The 16514-nt window shown below is 43.1% G+C and overlaps 1 protein-coding gene across 1 annotated transcript in view; it reads right to left on the reverse strand.

Moving 5' to 3' along the window:
* The window catches only part of ITPR3 (inositol 1,4,5-trisphosphate receptor type 3), a 467836-nt gene that overhangs the window by 61926 nt on the left and 389396 nt on the right, over positions 1 to 16514 (reverse strand). Inside the window, exons 39-42 of the mRNA XM_069238858.1 lie at positions 11804 to 11973; positions 5621 to 5792; positions 3288 to 3472; positions 1327 to 1527 (exon numbers count right to left, since the gene is read on the reverse strand). Coding sequence (XP_069094959.1) covers positions 1327 to 1527; positions 3288 to 3472; positions 5621 to 5792; positions 11804 to 11973 — 728 coding nt within the window. The remainder of the gene's footprint in view (positions 1 to 1326; positions 1528 to 3287; positions 3473 to 5620; positions 5793 to 11803; positions 11974 to 16514) is intronic.

Raw genomic sequence — 16514 nt, forward strand, 5'->3', positions numbered from 1 at the left:
GAAATGCTCTGGGGAGAGGCAGAGGTTACAGATCTCGTGGTCATTAGTGCAAGGGCATTTTGCATAACACCCTGGACAGAAGTGGAATAGTGTGCATTCCCTAACATTGTCCTAAGTGCATTCACAAGTATACCTCCGCAGACCCTGGCAAAGATTGTGGTTCGAGGCACGATACATTGGAGGTGTCCCTGGCATTGACCATAAGTTCTGAACTCCCGTAGATACGAATGGAAGCTTTCCTAAATGCAAAAGCTGTTTTGGATGTAGGGTTGGACGAGGAAGCTACTTGACCCAAAATAGACCTGAGAAAGTAAACTCGGTCCAAATAAATGTGCTGACTTCAGAGTAGCATTCCCAAAAGTAAGAGCCCGGTGGCGTAAGAAAACTATCTGAGGTAAAGCCAGTGAGCTGGTGTATTGCGGACCAAGGGTGGAGTCACAACTGGTCTTATGACTCAAACATCATTGAATAAAAACAAATTGCAAATTGCTTGTTGAGGTTGCTACCTCACATCCCAGGACGTTTTTTAAGTTTATCATTCCCTCTGTGGCATAAGTAGAGCATTTATGTTTAAGTTTGACAGACCACACAAAGATGAATTAGTTGGGATTTTCTCAGAGACAACAGGAAAACTTGTTGTATGTATTTTCCTCCCTCAGATCTTACGAAGCATAGATGTCATTTAGGGTTTACCAGGGGTTGCAGCTTCTACCCCTGACTTGCTCCTAGCAACCCTGAGCACTGCATTTGCGACTCCTGGCCTTAGAGGTGGCAAAAGCAGTGCCACGCACATAAGGTAAACTGCGTTCCGATGAACAATGTTTGCCTTCTGTGGATCCTGCTGAGATATTATAAATTCAAAAGTGGAATATGCACTATTGATGATACAAATAAAATTGAACACATTTTAAAAAATGTAAAAAAACTACTTCCTGCGATGTCATTGAGTTATGAGATCACTTCTGCTACCCATGGCGTTTTAGAGAATCAATGCTCATGTTTAGAAGGTTAGTCTGTTGAGTGCCTCATCATGATTATTCAAGAAGAATTTTTAGAGATGTTTGTGTGCTGCTCTGAGAGATATTTTGATAAAAATCATTACACGTCCTTATGGCTTATCAAGACATGTTTGTTTCCCCTCCTCAAGCTCTCCCATGAGACAACAGGTAATTCCCTCCATTGTGCCACCTTTGTTGAGACCCAGAAAGATGCCCCGTGAATTTAATCTCAGGCTTATGCAACTTTACCATCCCAGTCACCTCTTTTGTGATGTTAGCACTTCAGCACTCCAAGAAGCTGGCTCTACTGATGAGCATGTTGCTTTACCTGGTTCTCATGGCATGGACCCTGGCAGTACTCGGTGAGTGTTTCCAAGGTTTGACTGATGAGCTCTACATTTTTCTCATTGATGTAGAGGCCGAGGAGCCCAAGGCCGCCTGTGGTGCTACCACACATGATGTCCAGGAACTGTAGTGTCTCACACACCAAATTATAATTGGCCTTATTGTTCTGGCTTCGTAAGAAATTCTGTCAGGAAAGAAGAACATAAGCATTCTGTTATACTCTAGATAGTTGAGTAGGGCTGTCTCTTTTTCTTGCTGTTACTCCGTGCATAGATTTCATGCATGAGTGATCCTCTATTATAGAAGAATCTGCTATTTTGATTGGTCTTTGATTATCTTGGTCATTATAACATTATGATGGTTTCATGTAAGGATTCCACTTACTGCTACATCACTATCACTAGTGGAAAGGTGCTTTGCTAACTTTAGACTATGTACACGCTATAAAATACTACAACATAGGTACATACATACAAACATACGTACATACTAGATGCTGTTAATCTCACTCTGACTGCACCAGTGGTTCTTAAGGGGTCATAATTCGAGCATGATTGTTCCACATGGAATCTACTAAAAACAATCGTTCATTGGTGGAATGAATATTCAAACACCCATGACAATACACTGGATCAACAACATGATGCCAGACACCTAACGCCTTTTAAGCAGTTCCGCCTTGTACCTTTGGTACTGGACCTCCTTTCTTCACTCTACAGGCTGGCAATAGCTGCAGGATCCGTCAACCACTTTGCAGTACTTAACCAATGGCCACTGGATGACTCTACCACAGATTGTCAGTGCAGCTGATCTAATATTTACAGATTATAACCCCACAATCAGCACCACCCTACTGCTGAAAAAGGAATCCAGAAGTCTTGAAGATGAATATTTCTCAATTCCTGAACAGAACACAACAGTTGACAAATAAATGGCATGATGCAAAACAGCAGAACATCCTGTGTTCTAGTCTTTGTCTTAAGAGACATTCGTGAGGACACACCCTGGAGTGATAGTGTTCCATATCTTTAACACTATCCAACATCTCACACTTTGGCACAGGTGTGTAGAAAGAACATGGCTCTATGAAGTTTAATTCTCCGATAACGGGTGCTCCACGCCGAGTTCTGCACCATAAAAAACAAATATATAAAATAAAACATGCATTTTATCCCAATGATTACCTGAAGACAGAGGTGTGTAGGCACTATAGTAGAAGAGAAGGCAAACTATACAAAACAAAGTCAGAGTGTTTTTGTAAGTGTGGAATCGGCCTCTCACTTATCTGCAAATTTGTTTGTGGCACCATTCACTTACTTGCAAATAGGGTTGGTTTCTGTTGCACGTGTGCAGGTCAGGGTTCAGGCTTATTTATTTGTTTTGAATTTTCATAAAGCACGACTCTACCAGGAAGATGAGCGCACCCTGTACAGAGAATAACTCTAGAAGTAGCTAATCTCTATACTTGAAAACGGCGAGCCAATGCTATCATGCAATAAGTGAGAAAAAAAGGCCTAGGAAACAGAAAAAAATGATCTACAGATCGGGGTGGGACAGAAGATGGGACAAGGGAGGAGGAGGGATGCAAGTTTAAGAATAAAAAGGAGGGGCGGTTGGGGTTAAAAAGTTAGGAGAGAAGGCAGATGGTGAATGGGTGTGGGAAGGTTGGAGGAGGACTGATGAGTCACCAAACTGGGCAGTAACAAGCAGTCGAGTGGGGTTGGTAGAAAAGAAAGTAATAAGTCAGGGAAGAGAACACGTCTTTTTTATTTATTTATTTATTTAATATGACCCGCATGTTGTCTTTGGTTCCTATCAATCGCCTCACAGTCGAGTACGTGGTTCGTGCCACTCACTTGCAAGTCAGGGCATTGGTTCTTGTCACTCACCTCAATGGATACCTGTCATTCACCTGTTGTTATGCGAAGAGTTCCTTTCACTCACCTGTAAATCCGGGTTATGATTCTCACACAGTAGTTGAAGGAACCGCAAGATCGGCTGCATTATCAGCACCACAGGCCCCATCTCGTTGCTCTCGCCACTCTCGCCCAGTTCATGACCTTTGCGGAAGTGCGTGCTGGCTGCGTAGCGCGAGTTCGCAGAAGGCAGCATGTACTGGTTGCTTCGTCCTAGTTAGAGAGGCAGAGCTTGGGGTTAAAGTAGTAGAAGATGTTGTAAAAGAGATCCAGAGTCTAAGCAAAGACTCCTGTGCACCCCATCCGGTGCCATAATGGGTAGAACGTTAAAACATCAATAACATCTGTGACGCATGGTTAGTGCATTGTCATCCCTGTGGACGGTCACAGTGCAGGAGTCAGAAGAAAAAGACCAAAGTACAAGCCTTGAAACAGTGAGCTGGCACATGAAGGATAAATGTTGTGGGTGCCCTGCTAATCACAGTGCGGAACATTAGCCGATGATGCTCTAACTCAAGACTCGATCATTCCACTCATTACATATATTGAAACCAACAAACGTTTGAAGAGAGAATAAACCACCTTACTTCTGACCTTAGTTACATAGCAGTAGGGTTCACCTCACAGATGCGGATCCCAATGTTAGTGCAACAGGGTCTGTTCTGGACAAAAAGGAAGGGTCTAATTTTGAAGGCGACTGATGGCTCCGGGATAGAAAAGCATTGATCAGTGTCACTGAAGCAGTTGTCTCCTCAGCACAGAAGCACAGCCAAGTGACGAAAGAGTAGTAGATAGAGAACTGGAATCCACAGACAGATCCTACCAAGAGCCCTGGACAGAGAAAAAGAGCACGGAAATAGGGTGCATCTAAAGGGAGATGCAGACCCCAGGGTGAGAGCAGCAGCATGTGTCCTGGATAGAGATTAAGAGTTCACTATTTGAGAATTAGGGCACATTCTGAAGAGTAATGCAGATCGCAGGTTCAGAGCAGCGAGGTGAGTTCTAGATAGATGCAGAGCCCCGGATAAGAGAAGAGCACATGACGAGAAGAGATGTTGATTTCAGGGTCAGAGCTGCAGGATGCGCCCTGGACATACGTGCCACGGTCAGTGATAGAACAGCACGGCATGTCCTAGACAGAAATGCAGAACTCAGGGTTAGTCAAACAATCAACATGGCTCAATCACTAGAATGGGTTAACTGTGAGACTTCATCATGCAAACCACAAGGAGAAAGCCTGGGGCTGTAGCAGGATGTACAGCAATAAGGGAGAGGGCAGGGAGAGAGCTGGAAAGGAAATAACTTGACATGTTGATGAGCAGTAGTGGTGAAGAAATAGCACAATGAGGTGAATGGCAGAAGAATTGGTAGAGACACAGGAGGCGAGAGAGATGAATCAGAAAGTGATCAATTCTGTAATTGATAGTGGAGGCTTGTACTGCCACTCATCTTTAGATAAGAATTCTGTGGCCATCTCGCTCACGTTTAGACATGCACTTTGGGATGGTCTCTCTCTCTGTTAGCCATAAGTGAGTCCTTCTCACTTTTAGACATTGCTATGTAGCTGTCTCACTCACCTTTGGACCTGGACTGCAGTCACCTCTCTCTTTAAATATAGGCACTGTCAGCCTTCCTCACCTTCATAGGGCAATAGATAAATCTCCCTCTCCCTGTAAGATGTAGGCACTGTGGATGTCTCTTTCACTGTAGGCATAGAATCTGTGGTAGCTTCCCTTACCTTTCAACATGTACGCAGTGGCAGTCTCTCCATCCTTTAGACATCCACTCAGTGGCAATTTCTCTTATCTTTAGTCATGCCCTCTGTGACCACCTCACTCATTTTTAGATATAGTCACTGAAAGCAAATCTCTCCTTTTTAGAGGTCGGCAATTGGGTGTCTCGCTTACCTTTCTCACCTATAAATATGGCCTCAGAGGGCATCTCTTTCACCTCCAGTCATGGGCTCTGTATTTGTCTGTCTTACCTTCATACATGGGATCTGTGTACACATACTGTGGACAGGTAGTAAGGCTCTCTCTCGCTCTCTCTCTCTTTCTCTCTTGCCTTTAGATACGGCCTCTGACACCATCTCTTTCACCTTCAGACTCTGTGACAGTCCACAATACATGTATCCATTCACTCAGTGTCAGCCTCTATCATCTTTAGATCTCGCCTCTGTGGCATCTCACCTATAGTGATGGGATCTGCGGTAGTCTTTTCACCAATACATATAGGCAAAGAAGGCATCACACGCCTTTAGAAATGGACATGGTCAGGGGCTCGCCTATCTCACCTTTAAATATAGCCTACAAAGGCACCTCTTTCACCTTCTGGTGTATGCTCTGTGTCCTTCTCTCTCACCTTTGGACAGGGGCTCTGGGGCCGTTTCTCGTTCGTCCTGGATGCCCAAGTCACTCATGTTCACCGAGACCATAGATTTAATCTCTTGCTGAGCACTCTTCATGCGATCGTTCAGAACCTTGAAAAACTTCTCTGATGTGTTGTCCCCTTTCATCAGGTTGTAAATGGAATTCTATGAGTGAAAGGGAGACGAGAGAGAGATATTTTTTTTTAAGTATTGGGGTACAGATACAAAACAGGGAAGTGCATCAGTATTTGGGCCTAAGTGCTGGGGCAGTGTAATATGTGCACTGTGGCACTCCAAGGGCCCAGTGCCACTCTTATCTTACAAGATGCTTTATGTACCTGATAAAGCTTAAACTGCCATTTGTCACTTTGTCTTCTAGTCATTTCATATGCTCCCTGGTGGTGTTTGTGGTGGGCACAGGAGAGGTGAGGACATATTTACTGCCTAAATAGAGGCTCACTACAACTTTGCTAAGCCACTGAGGCCCTCCTTTGATACTGCCTACAAGACATAGAATGCTTTCTGTAGCACGACATAATGGGCTTACCAAAAACATACACTGGTCTGAGCCTGTCCCCTGCTTACAATTCGTTGGCTTTTCTATCACTCTCACTTTCCTGTTTCTTTGTTGTGTCACAGCTTGTCAATCTTGTGTTTGTCCCTCCCATGAAATATAGCCTCCTTACCTCTTTTTGCTGACTTCTATGCTTCCACTGCTTGCTTTTCAAGCACTACCTTTTTCTTTAGGGTTAGGCACGCTATGGGAGTGATAACCAACCCCCCCCCCCCCACTTCATGCTGCTCTTGTCACTGTGTACTTCCCCCTATTGTTTTCTTGCCTGTGTACTTCCCACCCACCTGCTCCACGTTGATCTTTTGCCAATTTGCTCCCCCTGTCTGCTTCTCCTCACCTGGGTCCTCTGTGTTGCTTCCAAACCCCCACCCGTGACTCAGCGTTTCTTCCACCCTCCTCTCTTGCACCTTCCTGTGTGCTTCCGCCACACCCTGCTTTAAAAAAATATGCTTTTGCACATTTTTATATTTTAGTTACTGATCGTACTTGGATTGGTAACTACAAAGAAAGAAAAATGTGCCTAAGTCACTTTGTAGGCACACGCATGTCTGGTGTACATGCCTATATATTGGCACAGCTGCGTCAAAGGCTTTCTTTTAAATTCTGCTACACATCATTTACAAAGCCATTAGGCTCCAAAGGTTTTGCCAGTGCTTGCTTAGAGTATGTTAGGCTATTTGTGGTAATACCACAGTTACGCTGATTGCATTACGACAAAACATATTTGTAAAATTACTGCAAATTTAGAAGGAAATGGAGAATAACAGACAGAAACAGTCTTTTTCATCATTTCCAGGGAGGCTTAGCACCGTGTCAAAGCTTTATCCAGGAGCTATAAAGCATAGCTTTCTGATGTAGAGGAGTGATGTAACTGCACTTCGGGTTGTGATACCTCTTTTCCCTAAATAGAAACATCATGTCTAATGCACCAAACATTTTCCCCACAACTAACATAATTTTCACACTGCCAGTGCACTCAAGATTAAGACCTGAACTTCGCACTTCAAAAGAATTCTTCACGGCAAGGCACTTTGTAAACACTATGAGAAAAAAATCCACCCTTTTGTTATAAATGTTTGTTCATCTGACTTTTTAGAATAACATTTTGTAGCACTATCTACGAGATGGTATGGAAGCCAATGCAAAGGCAATAATGCTAGCTAGACAACTTAGGTGTTTGAGAGCTTGCTGCAAAGATATCAATTGCAGGTATGATTCCCATCTAGGCCACCTTAGTATTTTATTATCATCACCATCCGTTTGGATTGAGATAAAACTCGCTACGGTATCCACGCTCAAAAGTAAACTATGAGCAAGTGTTTTCTTTTAACTGGTCATCTGAACACCAAGATCTGTTCGGACCTTGGCTGTGCAGATAGATCATTGCTCGTGACGACATTCACAAATTGAGACTAAGTTCATGGCTAAACTCACTTGAAATGAACACAGTGGAAGACTCAAGAGGGAAAGTGAGGAATACTGACTTTAGCACTTTCAGTGTTGCTTTTCCAGTTGGCCAGGCAAATGCTAATCCGTTTTCTTTATGTGCTGGGTTAGTTTATGGTGCACTGATCAGAACCTTATTACTGGAGCTCACCCTAACTAGAAAGTCCTTTTATGTATTTGAACTAGGTGATCGAAAAGGGCGCTGGGATAAGTGAAAAACAAAATGCGAGAAGAAAAACAAATTATGAAAAAGAAAGGTTTGCAGGGAATGATTCAAGATGATGTATAAAACGCACCGGGGTCCAAGAACGGATGGGGGAGTTCTAATCTGGGAGTTTCCTGTCGTTGGTGAATGAGGGGCTCTTAGAAGAGATGATACTTCCTTTTTAAAATGGAGCAGTGAAACTGAACTCCTACAGAGACAGAAGAAGAGGAAAAGCTCAACCAAGAGAAAGGCAGAAGGACCAATCATTTCTTACATACCAGGAATGCCTAAGGATACCAAAACACTTTCGCCGACTTTATGATTGACAGTACTGTCGCAAACGAGCGATAAACAGGACATAATGCGATGCTTAGGGCCATATGTACAAACACTTTTTTCCATAGACATAGAATGGGTAGAAACCTTTGCTACATCTGGCCCTTAGAGCCATAGATGTGTTAGTGAAACGCCAGATGGTGTGGGGGCTTTAGTGAAGACATGGCAGCCTTAGGACCCATCAATGGCGTTTTTATAGTAAACTCTAATCCTCTGAACATCAGGAATGTCCTCAGAGACGAATACTGGAATGAAAATGACTGTGCTTCAGTGACATGTACACACTATTACCGACTTCCTTCCTTCCATGCTTTTGTGGTGCCTCTGCAGTTTCTGTCTTATCTCAGTGTTTGTACTTTCATAATTCTGTAAAGCTGCAAACGTGCTGCGAGAGTCACCACCAAACATTTTTATATTTTTGGCCAATGAAGGCTGCATGCTGGAACTTGTAGTCTTGTTTTCTCTTCTAATAGTATGGCCCTCCAAAGCCCCGAGTGCAAAGTTTTGTCGTCCAAAATGCTAAGAGTTCCTGAAAGCCACCCTTATGATATGGTTTGTGAATAATCTTCAACTATGTGACTTAGGCTTATCACAGTTTTTTAAATATATTTGACATTTTATCAGGATAACATATCTTAGGAAACAATAACAATAACAATAATAGTACTTGCCCCAGGAAAACACACCTTATTTTCTACCAATTATGCATTTTATGCCAGATAACTACCTCTACCGTGGCTATTCTGAATCCGATCTATATCAGTACAGTGCTTATCTGTCATTTTGCCCCATTCACTGCATAAAGCACCTTGCCCCGGCATAGTACCTACTGATTAGTGCAGTTCTGCATGCTCACTTCTGCATTTTGTGTAGGTGTTTCTGATTGCAATGTCTAGACTCCTCTTGCTAAAAAAAAAGTCATTTGGTCACCAATGTAGTTAGATCGTCTTCCATCTTGTTGTTTCTTCGGGTTAGCCTCATACAGATCTCCTCAGCCAATGCCCACTCTGTTGCATCTCTAAGCCAGAGGGTTGTATTAGGGTTTCTTGTCCACAACCACCCTATAACTATGCGTCTTGTTGCTAACATCAGTGCTAGATTTAAAACTACCTTTTCTTCTTTGGTTTTGCTATTATGCCCAGATGACACTGTTTGGGAGAAAGCTCTATAAGTCATTCCATTCACCACTGCAGCCTTTCCACCACCTAGGTCCAATATTTCAAAATTATGGAGTAAGTCCACGTGAGGTGCATGAAGGCCCCCTTCACCCCACAGCATTGGAGTCAGTTAGCAGACGTAGTTGGATACATTCTCCTTAATCTAATCGGGGTTAGATATGTGCGATGTATATAGTTGAAATGTGTCCATTTAAATCTGGCATTACCAGAGATCCCTTTCACCATGGCACATGTCTTCGCCCGCTCTCTATCAGTGAGTTGGTCGCTCAAACCATCTGTATTGTTTTTTTAGCCATTGCGATTACAGATGTTTCTCATAACTATTCTATATTGTGCAGAATTCTGTGAGCTCACTGGTACTCAGCGGAGCAACCGTTCCCGCTTGCCCGTGTTTAGTCGGGGATCCTTGATCCAGTACCCTGAGAAATTGGATTCATTGGATTATGTGTGCACGAGAGACCAGTGTGACAAGAAACAACCCACACAATTCATTCAAAATTGATAAACCCCAATCAATCCTCCCAGCAACCCACCCCAGGTAAACACATATAAACAATATAATAAAGGGGCTGACCCTTTGTTCTGTCTGGATCAAGTTTCCTGAGCAGTTCCCCGACAATAAAGGTGTAAGAAAACAATACCCCGCTCTTCTTACATGATGTGTAATATGTAGAAGAGAGAAGCTACCCCTTTAGAGGCCCAACACCTAAAAAGGCTGAAGCTCCACTGGAAGGGACTTCCCCAGCTACCCTACTCTACCACTGAGTAAATTTCCTATTCATTCAAGTTTTTGCCAGCATGTTAGCACCGCACAGAGCCCAATGAGGCAGATCTCCAGATTATATCTGTCTTTTGAATCTCCCAAGTGCCCACAAAACGTAACCCAAACCCTGCAATCCCCATGCTGAAAATCCAGTGATCTTTCAAAAGCCCTTTTCAGCAACACTCTCAAATCAGCTACTTATCTATGTAAATTCTGTTGCATCCCCAAGCATAGCCCCAGTCGGTCATGGCGTGTTGTTCCATCAACTCTTTTTCAGGGAAGCCACTGGGTGACCGAGTCTACTCACATGACGTTTCTGGTTCTCCTCACAGTATGCATCCTCCTAAACCAAGACTCCCCGAGTATGTCGTGCCACAGGTTGCCCAACTACAAAGGATCATCCACAGACCCCATTCCTACAAATGGGCGGATAGAGCCGTCCCATTTTTGCCGATGGTACTAGGTCCTTAATTAAAGCCACTCCCAGACTTAGTGTGTCCATATTTATTTCCGTAATTCCCTTTCCCTTTGAACATTCCAGGCTAGCTTATATATTTACGTTTTAATCCCTCGATGTTGTAGTGTTAGCCTGTTAAAGGTTTACACTTTTAAGTCTTCCTTTCTCCCTCACCATGCTGTATTGATCTGAGCATATCATTACTTATCAAGGTCGATTAAAATCCCTTAATAACCTGGTGTGCTGAAAATTTACTTGTTTCACCCTTTCCTATTCTCATTGTTATGTTAGTATGCTCTACTCATAATTGTATGTTTATTAGTATGTATTAAGGTTTCCCAAACTGTTCATAGACGAGATGGTGTATATTTCCTGCAGCGGTAAAGCTTTACAGGGTTGTGACCCTTCTTCTTTCATTTTCAACAATACTGAGTTTGTTTTTAATTGATTGCACATAACCCACCAGGTGGCCCGTCATAGCCTTGAGACACTGGTATTCTGACTTGTGGATTAGAGAAATTTAGATTCAAACTGAATACTCGACTGCCCTCTTCACCTACGTCTATATCTGTTCTCTTGCAAGCATCACTCTATCAACTTGTACCACATAAGCATTTCAAAATGTCTCTGTGAATCTACTCCTGGCACAAGTATAACCTGCTCTGCCCTTCCTCCTTTCTCAGGTTGATTGGCTCAGGCTTGTCTGTAACTTAATTTGTATAGCTCTCTTTCAAACTGAAGTTTGTTCTAATACCTACATTACTCTTTATGTGTACAAACCCTTCTTCACCGGATTAACCTGTTTCAGACCTACCTGGATTTTTATTTCAATTTGCCATTTAAAGGCGGCTACACTCAACCCAGGACAGATATCTGAATCTGCATGTGTGCAGACCTCCTCCTATTATGTCTGTCTCACCTCCAGACTCTAGGACCCCCAGCGCTCAAACACGCTGTTGATCTTCTACATCATGTTGAGGATCATCATTCTGTGTATCCCTGTCAGCCTGTGCCTTCTCTGTCAATATCAGAGTCTTCTCAAGACTAACTGTGACCATTTGGTGTATTGCCCTCGCCAGTCCTCCCAGTATGTTGGTTTGCTAAAGGATAGCCTACATCATGTTAAAATGCATCCTCTAGTTTGTTCGATCCAGGCCTTCCAGCATTTGTATGCAGTGTATTATCCCTTCCACTGTAATAGCCTACCACAGGCATACCTGGATCTCAGTGTTCCCTCCATCCAGCAATCGAATGGCCAAAAGGATGCTCTCGTGGAAAATCTTGTCATTCTTTGAGTTCATTATCAGGTCAGCCACAAGCTTTGTGGCTCCCTCCCGGTCCAGTTTGCATTGAACTGCAGCAATAATTGACCAGTCCTGGTCTTGGCCTGCAAAGTGGGTAAAAAGAGAGCTGAATCATGTCTGCATCTCACAGCTTCATATGCGTCTAGGTCACCACTTCCACTCTCCAATGCCGCACAAAAGAACATGTTGAAGGTTTAAGGCAGTAACCTTCCACACATGCCATTATGCAGAGGCATCCAAGACATACTGTTCATAGTCAGAAGTGTAGAACATTAAACAACATACAACTTGCACCAGCATAAAAGAGCATGAAACGGGGAAACAATGGAAGAAAGATCTTAGTTAATGCAGTTAATGCAGCTTAAATAATGCAGTTTTCAGACACAGGCCCCAGGATTTCTAATGACCTATGCCCCCTCCCCACCATGTGATACTGATTTTCTAAGCTTCGAAACTGACTGGTTTGCTGAAACTCATGTCACTTTTTCCAGATGTCTCACAGATGGAAGATGACTCTTTTAGTGATGTCATGCTCTGGCTCGAGATTAGTAAGAACATTGTTTTGTCATGTCTTAGGAGCCCAGATTCGTTCATGATTTAACCAGCTTTCGCTACTTACTTTGATTGTAGAAAAGGCAAAGTAGAATGCTTTGCTGCAATGATTCACAGAGCTTCAGGTGGCAAAAACATTTATCACGAGTGACATTCTATTTCTCAGCTGCCTGTAAATATAGTTTCTTCCATACATAAGTAGGCATCAGTCCGCTTGGGATTTCATCGACTACATACACTGGCTGTGGTAGCCATCATAATAGAATATTCCCTTCCATAAGATTCTCTTAAACTTTCCTAATCCACAACCTCATATAAAAATAAACTGACATTAGGATTTCCTGACATAGTTGTTGAGTGTGTCATTGTATAGGCAAAAGTACGTACAAAGTCTTAATAGCCAATATTAAAAATTTAGACCAAGATTAATGTCTCATTGATATTTAATTTCCCTAATAAGATACACGGAAACTATCTATCAATCCTGTCTTTTCAACACACAGATACATCAAAGCTAGCCCTTTGTCCCTGTTTTAGGCTTGATTTAAACTGGAGGCATACCTGCCAATTAGTATGGTCTGCTCTATAGAAAACTCAAGTTAATACAGGGGAAACTAATTTCTCCACAAATCGAGTCTGCTTGCTAGTACTTAGCGTATAATTTTCTTTCCAAGTCAAGCTCTGGAACTGGATAAGGAACAATTGACAAGAAACAAACCTTTTCTTATTTTTAGGAAATCTTTAGATTTTGTTGCAAGCTCATTAAAACGTTTTTTTCTTCTCCTGTACCCAGCAGCAAAACCTGATATTACGCTAGCTAGAGGCAAGAATAGCTATCTTCACCAACAGATTTCATATTCAGGAATTTACTTATCACGATTGCTGTCTAATAATAGGTAGCTCAATGCATAACTCCTAGAGTGCACAAAAAAGGTCCACACATCTGTGGTGATCACAAAACTATCAGTGACGTCTATGGCTGTTAGTTTACTGCAGTGGCGGTTTCTCTTCAAGGGCGTCGGGGCTCCGCCCCCTTTACATTCTCGGTGAAAAATAATGCATGGAAGCAAAGCTGAAACTGCTTCCTTAAAACAACTTGTGAACACAGTGTATATACATGTTGAATTATCTTTCTGAGGCTGCTCTACACTACGAACTGTACTCCTTGCAGTGATGACAGTGGAGTGACGCTTTCCTGGGCAGACACAAAGTCTAGAGAATTTTGCTGGGCTGACAATCTCACATCCCTGAGGCCTGTGAGGTCACAACTCGGCAAAGACACTGCATCAAGGTTCAGTCTCCACCCCCTGATGACGTGGAGGTAGAGTTAGCTCTGGGCGTTTCAGATTCAAGCCCTGCAGCTCTCGGCCTCCACGTCAATCAGTGAGAGGAGACCATTGTCACCACACCCTTTTCCAACTCGTCACAGGGTGGGGTGGTACCAGATCCTGTGACGAGTGGGGTAGAGACTACAAGCAGGAATCCACGAAATCGAGTGTGCGCAGTGTGTGAGCTGGACTTTTGAAGACACACTGCGCAGACTCGAGGTGCTGCTTCCCACGCTGCAGTTCATGCTGGATGCCTTTTGAGCTCCGGTATGCCTTAGATTTACTGCCAGCAAGCAGACTCGTGGGGACAGTGAAGCAAAGAGCAAGGTGTTGCACATTGCATGTGCGTGTGTTTATTTTAATTAGTCAGTCCCGACTCGCCTGGCTTGAAGCTTCCCTCCATGTCACCAGGTGAGGCAACAAAAATGTCAGCTGGGGGTCATAAATAACGTGAAAGGGTGAATGGGTGTATGTATGAGTGAATGGATGGATGGCTGATGGATGGATGTGTGAGTGAAAGGGTGGGTGGATGGATGTATGAGTGAAAGGGTGGATAGATGGGTGAGTAAACAGTTGGAGGGTAAAAGTGAAAGGATGGATGTAGGATGGATGAGTAAAAGAATGGATGGATGAGGGAAAGAGGATGATGGATGGGTAAAAGGGCAAATGGATGATTAAGTTCAAGAATGGATGATGGATGGATGAATGAAAGAGAGGGTGAAAGGGTAGGAGGATGGATGAGTGAAAGTGTGGATTGATGATGAGAGAAATTATGGATGCTTGAGTGAGTGAAAGTATGGATGGTTGAGTGAAAAGTCAGATGGATGGATGTGTGAGTGAAAGGGAGGATGGATGGATGTATGAATGAAAGGGTGGATGGATGGGTGAGTAAAAGGGTGGGTGGGTATATGAGTGAAATGATGGATGTAGGATGGGTGAGTAAAAGAATGGATTGGTGAGTAAAGAAAGGATGGATGAGTGAAAGAGAGGGTGGATGGGTGGATGGATGATAAAATGGTGGATGGATGAATACATGAAAAAATGGATGGATGAATGAAAGAGAGGGTGAAAGGGTAAATGTATGGATGGGTGGATGAGTGAAAGGGTGGATGGATGATGAGAGAAGGTATGGATGGTTGAGTGATGGTATGGATGGATGGAGTGAAAGTGTGGATAGATGGATGAACGAAGGAATGCACAGATGAGTGAAAGGATGGATGAGTAGAAGAATGAATTGATGAGTGAAAGTGGGTTGATGCATAGATTAAAGGGTGGATGAGTGAAAAAATGGATAGATGAGTGAAAGGGAGGGTAGATAGATGGATTAAAGAGTGAATTGTTGGGTGAGTGAAAGGTGGAAGGATAGGTGGATAATGGATGGAAAGATTATGAGAGATAAAATGATGGATGGATGAGTGAAAGGATGGCTGAGTGAAAGTATGGATGGATGAGTGAAAGGGAAGGTGGATTGATAAATGGATTAAAGGGTGGATAGATGGATGAGGGATATAACGGATGGATGAGTGAAAGGTAGGGTTGATGGATTGATGAAAGGGTGGATGGATGAATGAGTGAGTGACTGAAAAGATGGATGTGTGAAAGGATGGATGAATGATAGGTGCATGGATGGATAGGTTTGATGGATACATATTGAGATGAATGGATAGACTGGAAATGTATGGGTGTTCGGACAGAATGGTGAAAAACTGAATGATGGATGAAAGAATGAATGAATGACAGAATGAAATGGTGGATATCAGCAGGCAAATGGAAGGATTTAATGGGGAATGGATACAATTAAAACAGGAGCGCTCTTTTGGGAAGGGATGTGATGACTTACTTTGTTTGCTTGGTGCCATATAGTAAGAGCTTTTGTTCGAAGTGTGTGGTGTTTCAATTTTCTGGCTAATCCCTTGAACCAGCCACAGAGCAGATATAGTGAACGCTGGGCCAGAAGTCCCCAAAGGGCATGCAAACCCATTAAAACTCCTGTAGGGAAAGGTGCCAAGTGTGCGCACAGTTGTGACCGAAAAACATGCCAAACACGGTATATGTTGAAACTGCCCATTAACATGTTTAGGGGGCAGTGATGGATTCATCCATTAGTGCAAACATGTTGTGTGGCCAGGGAGATAGATTCTCTCCAGACACCATCTTAGTGTTGGTGTAAAAACAGACAGTACAATTAACATGATATATGTGATTTAAAACCATGCTAACCAATGTAGTGCACATAATACGCTATAGGATAACATGTAGTGGGTGTACTAAAGTAATCACGTAATATTGCAAAGGAAAGCTGATTCTTCACTAGCCCCCATCCGCTGATCAGTGTTAAGTAGCCCACAATAATGTGGAAATAACATGGATTGTACTTAGAAAAATGGGTTGGTGCCAAATTGAAAACACTGAAATGGTGACTAGCATCCCAAAAATTGCCATGCTTCCCACCCCCCACAATGTGAACCTCTTCCTCCCCCGACCCCGGGCCAAGCCCAGCCCCACCACTCTCAAACTTCACCAACCGCCACTGGTTTACTGTACCTTTATCACTCCATGAGGCTGACAGGGTTCCGTGATATCATATATCAATGGCACTATTAGTGAACAGCACTAACATCAATCAATTAAATCCTTAAAGTGCGGGACTGGAAGGGATCCATAGAGAGGTCATAACAAAACACTAACAGTGATTACCTAAGTGAACCACGCACACAATTAATTTAGATACAGAACTGGTGCTT

Source organism: Pleurodeles waltl, chromosome 6 (assembly GCF_031143425.1).
Source record: "Pleurodeles waltl isolate 20211129_DDA chromosome 6, aPleWal1.hap1.20221129, whole genome shotgun sequence".
Taxonomy (NCBI): Eukaryota; Metazoa; Chordata; class Amphibia; order Caudata; family Salamandridae; genus Pleurodeles; species Pleurodeles waltl.